Here is a 13,180-nt window from a genome sequence, read left to right as displayed (position 1 = left end):
TACAAAATAAAAACTTCAGCTCTAGAGCTGAAGTTCGCCAGTTACAAAACAAAAACTTCGGCTCTAGAGCTGAAGTTCGCCAGTTACAAAACAAAAACTTCAGCAATGCAAATAGAGAATAAAACTTCAGCTACTATGCTTAAGTTCAGCAATTACAAACAAAAACTTCAGCACACTTGCTACTTCGGGCCCGTCTATTAGAATGCTGAAATTTTGCGTGATTGCCTTTGCTACTTCAGCCCCGTATGCTGAAGTTATGCAAAAAAGCGGGTACGTTTGCAATTTTTTTTGCAAAGCGGGCACAAGTTAAAACGTGACACAAAAAGCAGTATAGATGCAAATCCCCCTCTTTTAACTCAACCCCTAATTCCTTGTCACGGCCCGATAAGATTAGTGTTCAGTGATTCGTATTTATTTGAAACCGATGTTGTGTTTATTTCAATTCAGTTTGTAAAAATCAAAATCTTAGAAGCTCATGATTTGTAATGTCAGTCCTTGGGAAAAGTATTAAGGTTCAATTATTTTATCATTTATTTGACTAAAAAGAAAATCTAATTAAATTGGATAGTTGTTAATTAGCTTACCTAGTGGGTTGGGTTAGGTGCTATCACGACTAGTTAAATTTTGGGCAGTGACAAAGAATTAGGGGTTAGGTTAAAAGATGGTTAGATTTTATCGGGTTGGACATGGTTAATTATATATAATCAGGGTTAAAAAAAATGTAGGGTCAAGTAAAGATGAACCAGTAATATAAAGACATGTGGCAAAGGTGAGATCGAAAAATTAATTCTTATTATTTAAAAACCAGAAAATGGAACTGTTAGTAGACAATAGCATAAATAGGCCAAAAGTATAACGTTAGCGGCCCTATTTATATTAGTTGAGTGGCATTTTTAGACCTTTTCCGTAAAATAAATACTAAATAATTTCTGTAATAGTTTAAATTACGATAATGGCGCAAACAATTTTTACAGTGACAATATATATATATATATATATAACTTAAATACTTATCTTATTAAACTTATTATTACGGAAGTTATTTATGTTGTACGTCAACTATTTATTCACTCCACCAGTTGATGTTTAAAACCAACTATGAAATACTTGTGTTAGAACTATAATATACGCAACAAATTTATTTCTAGACTTCTAGTCAACATATCTTGCTGTCGATTTGAGAAAATGTGGATCGTTTGGAATTTTCTATACACTCTGCTTAAAAATTCGTCACTAACGTGATATCACTTAGCATTGGAAACTTTTCAATTCTAACATTTTATTCGTTCGGGTTTGATTGTGTTGTAGCTTTAGAATTCAGATATTCTTTATCTTTGGTTGAACTACTGATATTGATTAAAAAAAGAGACGATGACAACCAACCATCATACTGTAAAAAATTGGATAGGTTCGATATATAGTCATTAGGCCCTCCTAAAACGATCTACTAAATTCATCAAGTTGTTCGAAAGGATCAAAACGGCAAGTTATTAACAGAATTACTTGTCGGCTCTCTTGTTGGAACCTCATATGTGCAGCCCAGTTTGGTATGAAGAGGACAGTGGCAAAATGGATTTGGGGATAGGGACAGTGGCCCAACAATTGAGGACCCAAGCCCAACATCTGATTGGAAACATAATAGCTGTCAAATTGAAAACAAAACATAGTTGTTCCCATCTGGAAACCATTAGATAGTAGGCATGCTATTATATAAATATAATAAGGCATAGTTGTATATATAAATATTGTATAAAGTTATACATAGTACATTAATTTGTTTGTATTCAATAGACAATAGGTAGTGGACATGTTACTATGCTGGTATTAATACCGAAGTTTCAGACCAATGAAATACACAGAAAAAAATCTCCTAAATTTTGGTCTTTCAAAATCTACATGGTATCAGAGCAATAGCTCTAAAGCATCGATCCTTTAGTTTTTTTTTTCAGTTCATTTTTTTCAATATCTTGTTCTTCAATGGGTTCTATTCTTGAAACAACTGAGGTCAGTTCAGCAAATGTCACCACTTCTGCAAATAATGGAGGTGGAATGAAGGACTCAAGTCATCCTTACTTCCTTCACCCCTCAGATTCACCCGGAATGAACTTAGTAAACACAAACTTTGATGGTAAAAGCTATGGAGGGTGGCGCAGGTCCATTCTCATTGCTCTTTCTGCCAAAAACAAGGTGGGGTTCATAGATGGAACCTGCCTTGCACCAAGCTCAGAAACACCTGACTACAAGTTATGGAATAGGTGTAATGACATGGTCATATCTTGGTTGTTGAACTCCCTTTCCAGAGAGATTGGTGAAAGTGTCATCTATTCCAAAACAGCCAAACATCTGTGGGATGATTTGGAAGATAGATTTGGTCAATCAAATGGTGCAAAAATGTATCATTTACAGAAAGAGTTGAGTGATTTGGTTCAGGGGTCAAGCAACATAGCAGAGTATTTTACTAAGATTAAGAGGCTATGGGATGAGCTAGATACCTTGAATACACATGTCAACTGCTCATGTGAATGTAGTTATGGAGGTAAGATGAAAATGTCCAAATCACTCCAGGATGAGAGGTTAATTAAGTTTCTCATGGGGTTGAATGACACCTATGCCTCAGTGAAGAGTAGTATCTTGATGTTGTCACCCCTTCCAACTGTGGGACATGCATATTCCCTGTTGATGCAAGATGAGAAGCAAAGGGAAGTTTATGTCAACTCTCAATTCCCTGGAGATTCTTCATCCTTCATGGCTGCAAATCAAAGTCATCCAAGTCAGAAGTTTGGAAATTCTTATTTCAAGGGAAAGAAGAACAATTTGAGTTGCTCTTACTGTAAAAAACCTGGGCATTCAATGGATAAATGCTACAGGATCATTGGATTTCCAGCAGACTTCAAGTTCACAAGGTCAAAGAAGTTCCAAGCACCTGTTAAGAGCAATGCAACATATTTTGACAGTGAAGTAGGAGAGCAGAGCATTGTTGATGGAAGCAATGGAAATCAACAACTCACACAAAGCCAAGTTTCTCAGCTAGTTCAACTTCTTCAACAGGTGAAGGGTGGTCAGACAGTGTCTTCTAACTCAGATGTTGTTGCAAATGTTGCCAACTGTGCAAGTACAACATTTAATGGTTCACCTTCTACATCTTCTAATTTCAAAATCACCTCTTGGATATTGGATTCAGGAGCTTCTGAACATATGTCTTCAGACCCTACAATTTTTTCCACAATCAAACCTCTTCCAAAACCTTTAATGGTAAATCTTCCCAATTCATATAGTATAAAAGTGACTCACATTGGAGATGTATCTATTCCAGGCAATCTGACTCTAAAAGATGTCTTATATGTGTCTTCTTTCAAATACAATCTACTTTCAGTTCAAAAAATTTGCAAACAATACAATTGTCTTCTAATCTTCTCCGCTACTACATGCATGATACAGGGCCTTTCAATGAGGATCCCTCAGGGTCTTAGTGAAGCAAAAGGGGGCATCTATCTGCTAGATTCTTCAAGCCATAGGCCTAAGAAGTCATCTGACAACAATGTAGTTTCATTACCTAAAGCAAGACAATCTAGTCATGCTATTTCCCTTTCTTCGGTTTCTTTTCCTGAAAAGGTTAATTCCAATGTAAGGCTATGGCATCTTAGATTAGGCCATATGCCATTTTCTGCAATGAAAAACATTAATATGCCATCTATTTTCCCTTCTATATCCAATGTTCACTATCAATGCGATATCTGTCCTTTAGCTAGACAAACAAGAATTCCTTTTCATTCAAGCAATATCACCAGCAAACATATTTTTGAACTAATTCATATTGATACATGGGGGCCATATAAGACAACTACCTATAATGGATATAGATATTTTCTTAGCATCGTTGATGATTATAGTAGGGGAACTTGGACTTTTCTTTTAAGCACAAAAAGTAACGCTTTTTCAGTATTAAAAGACTTCCTGGCCATGGTAGAAAGACAATTTTCCACCAAAGTTAAAATTATCAGATCAGACAATGCACTAGAATTGGGTACAAGTTTAACAACCTCTGAATATTTAGTTTCTCAAGGGATCATACACCAAACTTCATGCACTGCTACCCCTCAACAAAATGGAGTTGTTGAGAGGAAGCATAGACACCTTTTAGAAACATCTAGGGCTCTATTGCACCAATCTAAACTTCCTATTTCATATTGGGGAGAATGCTTACTCACTGCCACTTTTTTGATCAATAGATTTCCTTCAAGAGTCATCAGGAACAAAACACCTTATGAGATTTTGTTTGGTAAAGCTCCTAATTATGATTTCCTTATATCCTTTGGTTGTTTGTGTTATGCCTCAACTCTTTCTCACAGCAGGGACAAGTTAGGAGCAAGGGCTAAGGTTTGTGTGTTTATAGGGTACCCTTATGGTAAGAAAGGTTATAAACTGCTAGATTTTAATACTAAGAAGATCTTTGTTTCTAGAGACGTGCAATTCCATGAATCTATTTAACCATTTTCTCTACCATCCAGTTCTCTTCCTATGTTCCCTGGATTTTTTCCACTTATTGATTTGGTTGACAGTAGTTCTGATGCCATCAATGGTCCTTTTAATTCCATTCATCCTATTTGTAATACTCCTAATCCAGTTCATTCTTCTACTCCCATTTCTCCTCCTAGTCCTACTTCAAACCAAAGATCAGAATCTCCAATTTATCCTACATCAGAGTTAGATCATTCACAACAGGGTACATCTCCACTAGTCTTGAGAAGATCAGAAAGACCTCATACTAGACCATCCTATTTACATGATTATGTTTGCAATAATGTTTACTTGACTACTTTAACTGATTCATGTTTCAATCAACCTGTTAATCCTACCATTTTTTCCTTTGCTGGACTTTCCACTATCAATCAACATCTTATTAACTCTATTTCAAATATAGTTGAACCTACCAGTTTTTCCCAAGCTAATATGCATCCTGGTTGGCAACAAGCAATGGACACTGAGTTTAAAGCACTCGAAGCCAACCAAACTTGGGAAATTGTGGAATTACCACATGGAAAAAAGGCTCTCCCTTGCAAATGGGTTTATAAAGTAAAACATAATGCAGATGGAAGTGTAGAAAGGTTGAAGGCTAGGTTGGTTATTCGAGGTGACATTCAAAGAGAAGGGATTGACTTTAACGAGACATTTTCCCCAGTGATAAAAATGACTACCATACGATGTCTTCTAGCTGTTGCAATAAAGAAAGGATGGGGAATCTCACAGCTAGATGTAAACAACGTATTCTTACATGGTGAATTACAGGAAGAGGTATATACGAAGTTTCCAGCAGGCAAAATTCCAACTAATCCCAACCATGTGTGTTTACTTCGCAAATCACTTTATGGTTTGAGGCAAGCCTCGCGTCAATGGTATGTCAGGCTAACAACCGCATTAAGTTTCAAAGGGTTTCATTCATCTCTTAATGACTACTCACTCTTTTACAAGAAATCACTAGATTCAATTTCAATTGTCGCAGTTTACGTAGATGATATCCTACTTACAGGAAATAACAAGGAAGAACTTCATCAATTGAAACAATTTCTTCACCAGGAATTTCAGATCAAGGACCTAGGTGACTTACACTATTTTTTGGGCCTGGAGACTCTTCGTGAGCCACAAGGTTTAATCATCAGTCAACGGAAATTCACCTTGGAAGTTCTTGAAGAATTTGATTGTAGTAGTTTGCCCTCTGCCACATCTCCATTGGACCCTTCATGCAAGCTTAGTGGTGAATCTGGTGACCTTCTTTCTGATCCAACTGTCTATCGCCGACTCCTAGGCAAATTAAATTATCTCACTCACATAAGACCGGACCTTTCCTATCCAGTACAACACCTCAGTCAATTCATGCAACAGCCCCGTGTGCCTCATTTTAATGTTGCCCTACGGGTAGTTAGATATCTCATATCCAACCCTGGACAGGGTATTTTCATGTCCTCTGCTCCCTCCCTCACACTACTTGCATTTTGTGATGCGGATTGGGGATCTTGTGTTGATACACGACGATCTATAAGTGGGTATTTTGTCACTCTCGGCGGATCTCCAATTTCATGGAAATCAAAGAAGCAAGCTTCAGTATCGCTCTCATCCGCCAAAGCAGAGTATCGATCTATGAAGCGAGTAGTTGCTGAAGTTACTTGGCTAACTCGACTCTTGACAGATCTCGATACACCATCGTCTCTTCCGGTTTCTATTCATTCTGATTCACAAGCTGCAACTCACATCGCTCGGAACCCTGTATTCCATGAGCGAACAAAGCACGTTGAACTTGATTGCTATTTTGTGAGGCAACAATTTCTCTCTGGTTTGATTTCGCTGTCATTTGTCCCATCATCCTCTCAATTAGCCGATATATTCACCAAACCGCTCTCCGGGCCATCCCATAATTCGGTTCTTGGCAAGTTGGGCATCGCTACACTCCCCTCCAACTTGAGAGGGGGTGTTGGAACCTCATCTGTGCAGCCCAGTTTGGTATGAAGAGGACAGTGGCAAAATGGATTTGGGGATAGGGTCCAGAAGCATAGAAATGGCCCAACAATTGAGGACCCAAGCCCAACATCTGATTGGAAACATAATAGGTGTCAAATTGGAAACAAAACATAGTTGTTCTCATCTGGAAACCATTAGATAGTAGGCATGCTATTATATAAATATAATAAGGCATAGTTGTATATATAAATATTGTATAAAGTTATACATAGTACATTAATTTGTTTGTATTCAATAGACAATAGGTAGTGGACATGTTACTATGCTGGTATTAATACCGAAGTTTCAGACCAATGAAATACACAGAAAAAAATCTCCTAAATTTTGGTCTTTCAAAATCTACATCTCTAAAAAATACGCGTCTTTTTTTTAAAAGGTTCTTTACTTGGTCAAATTGTGTAAATATGGTGGTTATACCCTCCAACTCTTACCTATTATTATTTTGTATCATAGGCAGATTCAGGATTTTAAGTTTATAAGCTTGTACTGTAATCTCAAATTAATATATAATAATAACTGAGTTCACTATTTAGACACGTGGCTTTGAAATGAGGGCAAAAATGAACCACTTTTGTAACGGCAAGAACATGATATTATAAAGGACATATGTGGACCATTTCGCATATTTGAGGAGTAAATATGGACCTTTTCCCTTAAATTTAACTAAGAGATGCCCTTGTCAAAATTATGAAGTATAAACTTTTTTTGGAAAATTTTCAGGGAAACCCGCCCGCTATCTTTCGGGTGCGCACTGAGTAACTTGCTCACTGTGCAATAGCTCACAAATCGCACAGGAAATGTAAACTGCACTAAGCACGCCCGGTGCGACAAGCTCTAATTAAGGAGGTTGCTAATGAGGGAAATCGATCCCAGGTGTCCCACGTGGGAAACCACTCACCCAACCAACTCAGTCAACCCTTGCAGACTAATGAAGGTATAAACCTGTGAATTTACAGACATGAATTTCTACCATATAAAAAACTCATATATAAAGTAAATAAATAAAAATTGCCGGAAAATCTAGCACACAATGGTGAAAAAGTAGAGAAATGTGTTCAACCTGCTGCAGGAAGTTCCTTATTACATCAAACTAAGGAGCTACATAAACAAAGCCATTTAGTTACAGCTACAAACATTAAGCATATTTACATTTTCTTCTGGAATAAAAAGACTAAATTCAGAGAAATGTCAATAGCTTTTGAGCTATATGAGTACATCAGAACACGTCAACTAGGAAATTAATCAGGAAAAGAGCTCACTGACCTGCCAAATTATTGAAGTCCATGCGCACGTGCCATTGTTCAAGTCCCCAGACCCCACGTGTGTGATTGCACCGGGTTTTTTGTTGTTGTTGTTGTTATTGTTATATGCGTACATGCCATTGTTCAAGCCGTGGATAGAACAGACCGCTCATAAAGTTCATATGGCTGCATCCCACTTGAAGAGGCCTTGACAGGTTGTCCTGAGGCACCAAAACACAAATATTGGTTCACCGACCTTTTATGTCCTGCACTTTGTTTGTGAGTCGAGTCTGATGATACACCGTCTACCTGATTAGAACAAGAAGGTCCAGCGAGCTCAGTCTCAATCACGATTGCTTTTTGTTTGTCCAAAGAACTGCGTGAAGACAATGATGAAATCGAGAATGAACTAGCACGAGGTGATCTACGAGGGAGGCTGAGATGTGGTATGGCTTGCATGACACCGTTTACTATCCCAGAAGCAAACTTCTTCTTTGCTGTTGGACTTGGAATGTTACTACTAGCAGAGAGCGTCCGTTTGTGGCTTGAGAATGATGAAGGCTTGGAGTATCTTTCTCGAAGAGGGACTGGTGCCACGTCCGAATTACTTGCAGAACATTGATCAACCAATATCTTGACCTTCTTAGTATCTCTTTTTTTAATTTTTGGCCAATGGAAGAAGCGTTTCAGTTTTTCAGCTGCATGATCTGCGGAACCAGATTTCTTGTCATTTCTAGAACAATAGCTATCAGGACTCATGTATCGATGACTCGGCTCACTTGTGTTGCTAATCTCAGCTTTTTTACTGTCCTCTGGTGCATGTTCAATGCCCGTGTATAAGAATATTTCGGTGTCAGAGATTCTAAAAGAAGTTCCAGGACTGCTACTTATGTTTTGCATCTTCAAATGGGATGCAACAACTCTCCTTGCAGAATAATCGCGATGACTAAAAATTCCCCCAGCAGAGATCAACTGTCTTGTAAGTAGCTCGGAGGAAGCAGAACGTGGTCGTTGCCTTAGGATATCGAGTGGTGTCATTCCATCCTTATCACGAGTATTGACATTAATAGAGCGGACGGTCATAAGTAATTCCACAAGTTCAGAATGAATATTTCCAATGACAGCTAAATGAAGAGCAGTTCTACCGTCATTGTTTTCAGCGTTAACAATTTCCTCAATGTTGAAAAATTTTCCACAAACTAATTGTTTCATGAGATCAATTTGACGATCCAATCTGCGGAAATAAGGGTTTTGGAAACCAGTAATGGCAACATGAAGAAATGTATCTCCAGCATTGTTTCTTGAATTGACCAATGAAGGTGAAGCAACGATGAGAGCTTCAACAACAGCTAATTGGCCCCTCGAAGCAGCCACGTGTAATGCAGTATTGCCTTGATTGTCTACAGAGTTGACAATATCAGAACTTTTCAGAAGATATTTAACAACCTGCACCCATAAAATAGAGCAAATGAAGGACATATTGATAGCCAAACTGTTAGCATTAGCATACTTCACATCTTTAGCAACATCTAAGCTTGTTATGAGGTATTGTTCAAACATGACAAACAACAAGGATATTTAACCACCACATCGAAGATCTATAATTTACTACTATTATATAAAAATACCTGAAAATCCAACTAAAACTTCTCTGTTATAATAATGGGATGCAAACCATCTGCATAGTCTTTCCTATGTACTCTGACTATGTGCAAGAATCAAGCCAAGTGAAAATATTCAACTGGTCAAGTAAAGGTGAAAATTTATTTGAAAGTGCTGGCGTAATATGCATCACTATTTAGCATTGGCTTAAACCGCCTTATAACTATAAGTTAATAAAAGCAATTGTTCATCTAAGATGCCAACTGAGATGGACAACACTAAGGACATCTGAGACTCAGACATCCTATTAGGAGAACGTTCTACAGTAAAAATATTCCCGAACAGTAAAGGGACTTCCAAGAAATCAAGCAAAGCAAGATGATTATGGTTTTCACTTCATACTAATACGAATGATTATGTCAAAACCTCATAGTTGACACTTCTGAAGTTTAATAACTTAATATGGTGTCTGGAATAAGACCCTCATCCTCTCTGAGGTTTAAAGTGGCTAGCTAAAATAGAAAAGTTGCTGAGATTTGTTGCAATTAGACCACCAAATATTACTTAAGTAGTTGATCTTGCTATACAAATAGTAAACACGTACAATTTGTTAGTCCCAAGGCCCGTGTATTCAGTGGCAAATCCAGGATTACAATACAAAGGGATTCCAAAAAAAATCCTAGAATGTCATGCCTAGGGTCATCTTATATCAAGGGGATTCAACAGTTTATATACAACCAAAAAAATTCGCTTTTGCCCTATCTACCCAATACAAGTTTTCAGAGAAGGGCATTCAATTATTTAGTTCCAAGGTCCCTTGCTAACACATAGCTCCGCCACTGCCTGTATTGATTTGTAACAACCGAGAACGAAAACCCAACAACATGAAATCTGCAAAAGCTCAAACTGGTAAGCATACAAATCCTACCTCGACCTGGCCTTTGCCAGCTGCCGTATGTAAGAGAGTTGCACCTTGAATGTCTCTGTAAGCCAATATATCATCAGAACAGTCAGCAATAAGCTCCTTCAGCATCTTCACATTGCCTCCTCTAGCAGCCGCATGAATAGCTCTATTCATCATTTCCCACTTATAAGCAGACGGAATGTCCCCATTCTGTTCCTCCGACCCTCTACCACCACGCGCTATAAACCTCGGTGATACAGCAAAATCAAACAAAACCTTAAACACATCACAACTTTTACTCCTAGCAGCAGCATATAATATGTCAGTAACACCATACTCCCCTTCTCCAAATACCAAAAGGGAGTCTTTTTCGAGCAATTGTCGAACAAAATCCAAGTCTCCAGCAGAGGCAGCAGTATACAAAAGCCATCCACCATATCCAGCTTTAAGGAGGGAATTTTTCCCTTTCTTGTTCTCACATTCAAGAAGCAACTTCTTTGCAACTTGTGACCGGCATCTAGCTACATCATCAAACTGTTCTTCATCATCCCAAACGGACTCAAGCCTTCTTATCCTACGTAATGAAGTGAGCTTGATAACGTGATTGCCGTCTAGGCGAAGAAGCTCTCGTACCAAATCATAGTGACCATTTGCAGCTGCCCAATCAATTGGTGCAGCATACCACCATTGGTCCCCAGTACTCTCCCACCGAAGAGGTAAATACGTTGGAGGCATGGCAATGGCAAGAATATCAAGACCCGAAAAAGACTTCAGCTACAAACACAAAGAAAAAATTTTTCTTTGGTTAAAACTCAAGAAGATGACACACCTAGGTCAAGCAAAGGCAGGATGGAGCTTATATAATAAGGGTTCAACTGGATTCACTATTTTCAACACGAATGTAGAGGTGTAGTAAATAATCATTAAAATTTCGATAAATATTAAACCACAATTACAAGTAATTAAGCCCTAACCATTTGCAATGTTGAACCTATCAAGTTTAAATTCTTGATCCGCCCTGAAATTTTGAGCAATAAAGAAGATACTTTTCTAGGCCAAAAAGGTCCCAATTTCCAACTACTGTTTCAGGGGGTTTTAACTCAAGAAGATGACACTCAAATTGAAAAGGGCCTATTCCCTTCTCCTAATAGGTAATTAAAGATTCTGCAACAAGAAAATTCAACAATTGATTAATGCATGAAGATAGGATCGAGAAAAAGGTGATTGACCCACAAAGCAACAGCTCAAATATAATTATGAGGAGAAGACCCTACTAGATTTCAAGCCCAAAAAAAAAAGGTAACACAGAGCAGAAGGAAGAGAGTAAAGGCAGGGGCGAAGCCACATATCTCAGAAAATTACTCTGCTGTATATAGGTTATAAAACATATATTAAATACTCTTTGCGGGAGAATTTTTTTACTTTTTTCAAGTTTGAACACCCTTAAAAAAATTACTTTATTTCGCCGCCGGCGGGTAAAGGTGAATATACGGAGAAGGAAAGGTTAAGGGAAAAGTTATAAACTTTAAAACTTAGAGTATCACAACGAATAGGCTTACCACCAGAAGGAATGAGAATACCAACTACTAGAAATCTCAGAAAATGAAAACAATTGAAGAATAACAGAAGATACATAAGGCAAAGCATCAACTTTTTTTATAATTCAAGAAGATGACAAAACAAGAGAAGTCTAAACAACAAAATACTAACCTTACTACAGGATCTGTGATCTACTACAACAGATAATCAGATATTTTTAACAGAACTTATGCTGCAAAATTTTCGAAGCAGACAAGAGAAGAATTCATAAAAAGGGGACTAAGTCACAACAAAAATGGAGGGAGAAATGGGGGAAAAAGATAAAAGTGTGGTAGCAAGCACGTAGGAGTATATGAAAAATGGAAAATTTTATTTTGTGGCTCGTACAACTGATACTAGTTGTACAAGGAACCTTTTTGTCTCACAGTTTTGTGGACCCAGAAGCGTAAGATTGGAGTTCACAAATTTGTGAGACGAAAAAAAGCCTCGTACAACCAATGTAAGTTGTATGAGACACAAAATAAAACTTCTCGCGAAAAAGGGAGGAAAGATTCTTACTTATTGAAATGTGAAATTTGATGCAATTGATAATAATGGTTGAATGTCACGAGGCCATCTCCAAAGCTACACCAAATCTAAATTTAGCGTAAAATTGGTATTTTTTTGCTCCAATGGAATACCAAATCTTGCACCATTATAGTGCATGAATAGTGTTGCACCAAATACATCACACCAAATTTGATTTATTATTATTATTTTATTTTATATTTTACACTTTTAATTTATCATATATTGTATATATAATTAATTTTTATATTAAGATCTTTATAATTTTAATTTATATCCTATTTTTTTGATATATTAATTTTTGTATATATTATATTTATATAAAATCATAAGTTAACTTTATTATTTAATGTTGCTAAAATTGAGAAGTGAAAACTAAAATTTAAAAAAGAAAACTAACAATACATAAAATAAAAATAAGTGATTATATATTTATTTGAAGGAAATAAAAAATAAAATTTAAATAAAAAATAATAATATAATATAAAAGAGAAAGAATGAATATTATTTTTTGATATAAAAAATAATGTAATGATTAGAGTAAATTTGGCGTTACACCGTTTTGACGCTAGAAACTTGGGGGTGGGGGCTTGGTTAAATTGGGAAAGGTGAAAGTGACTAAAGTGGAAAGAGGGCCCGGGGGTGGGGGGAGGGGGGTGATAGCGGGGCGGCAAAATTAAAAACGCGGGACTGTTAATTAATGTTCGATGTTTCTGTTGTCGCTGTCGGATCAGATGTTTGATTGTTACATTTATATGTGATTTATATTTATTTAATATTCTTTTATTTATATTACTTTTTCCATACCAGATTG

At 37.0% G+C, this 13,180-nt stretch overlaps 1 protein-coding gene across 5 annotated transcripts; it reads right to left on the bottom strand.

Moving 5' to 3' along the window:
- Positions 1-1,789: 1,789 nt before the first annotated feature.
- On the bottom strand, positions 1,790-12,322 carry LOC104229902 (uncharacterized). Of its 5 annotated transcripts, XR_011402150.1 has the most exons (7): positions 11,235-11,629; positions 10,285-11,034; positions 7,777-9,200; positions 3,009-3,208; positions 2,830-2,923; positions 2,493-2,749; positions 1,792-2,343 (listed from the first exon to the last, which is right to left on the bottom strand). XR_011402150.1 is itself a non-coding variant. In XM_009782629.2 (3 exons), exons 2-3 carry the CDS (start codon positions 10,993-10,995, stop codon positions 7,899-7,901), a joined length of 2,013 nt encoding a protein of 670 aa, XP_009780931.1. In that variant the 5' UTR covers positions 10,996-11,034; positions 11,971-12,322; the 3' UTR covers positions 7,522-7,898. The 5 variants fall into 5 exon arrangements, 2 of the variants coding, with proteins under 2 accessions (XP_009780931.1, XP_009780930.1); XR_011402149.1 differs by having other exon boundaries at positions 1,791-2,749; XR_011402151.1 differs by having other exon boundaries at positions 1,790-2,749; positions 2,840-3,208.
- Positions 12,323-13,180: the final 858 nt, after the last annotated feature.

This window comes from Nicotiana sylvestris, chromosome 9, assembly GCF_000393655.2.
Source record: "Nicotiana sylvestris chromosome 9, ASM39365v2, whole genome shotgun sequence".
NCBI lineage: Eukaryota > Viridiplantae > Streptophyta > Magnoliopsida > Solanales > Solanaceae > Nicotiana > Nicotiana sylvestris.
This window is presented reverse-complemented; position numbering and strand designations above follow the sequence as displayed.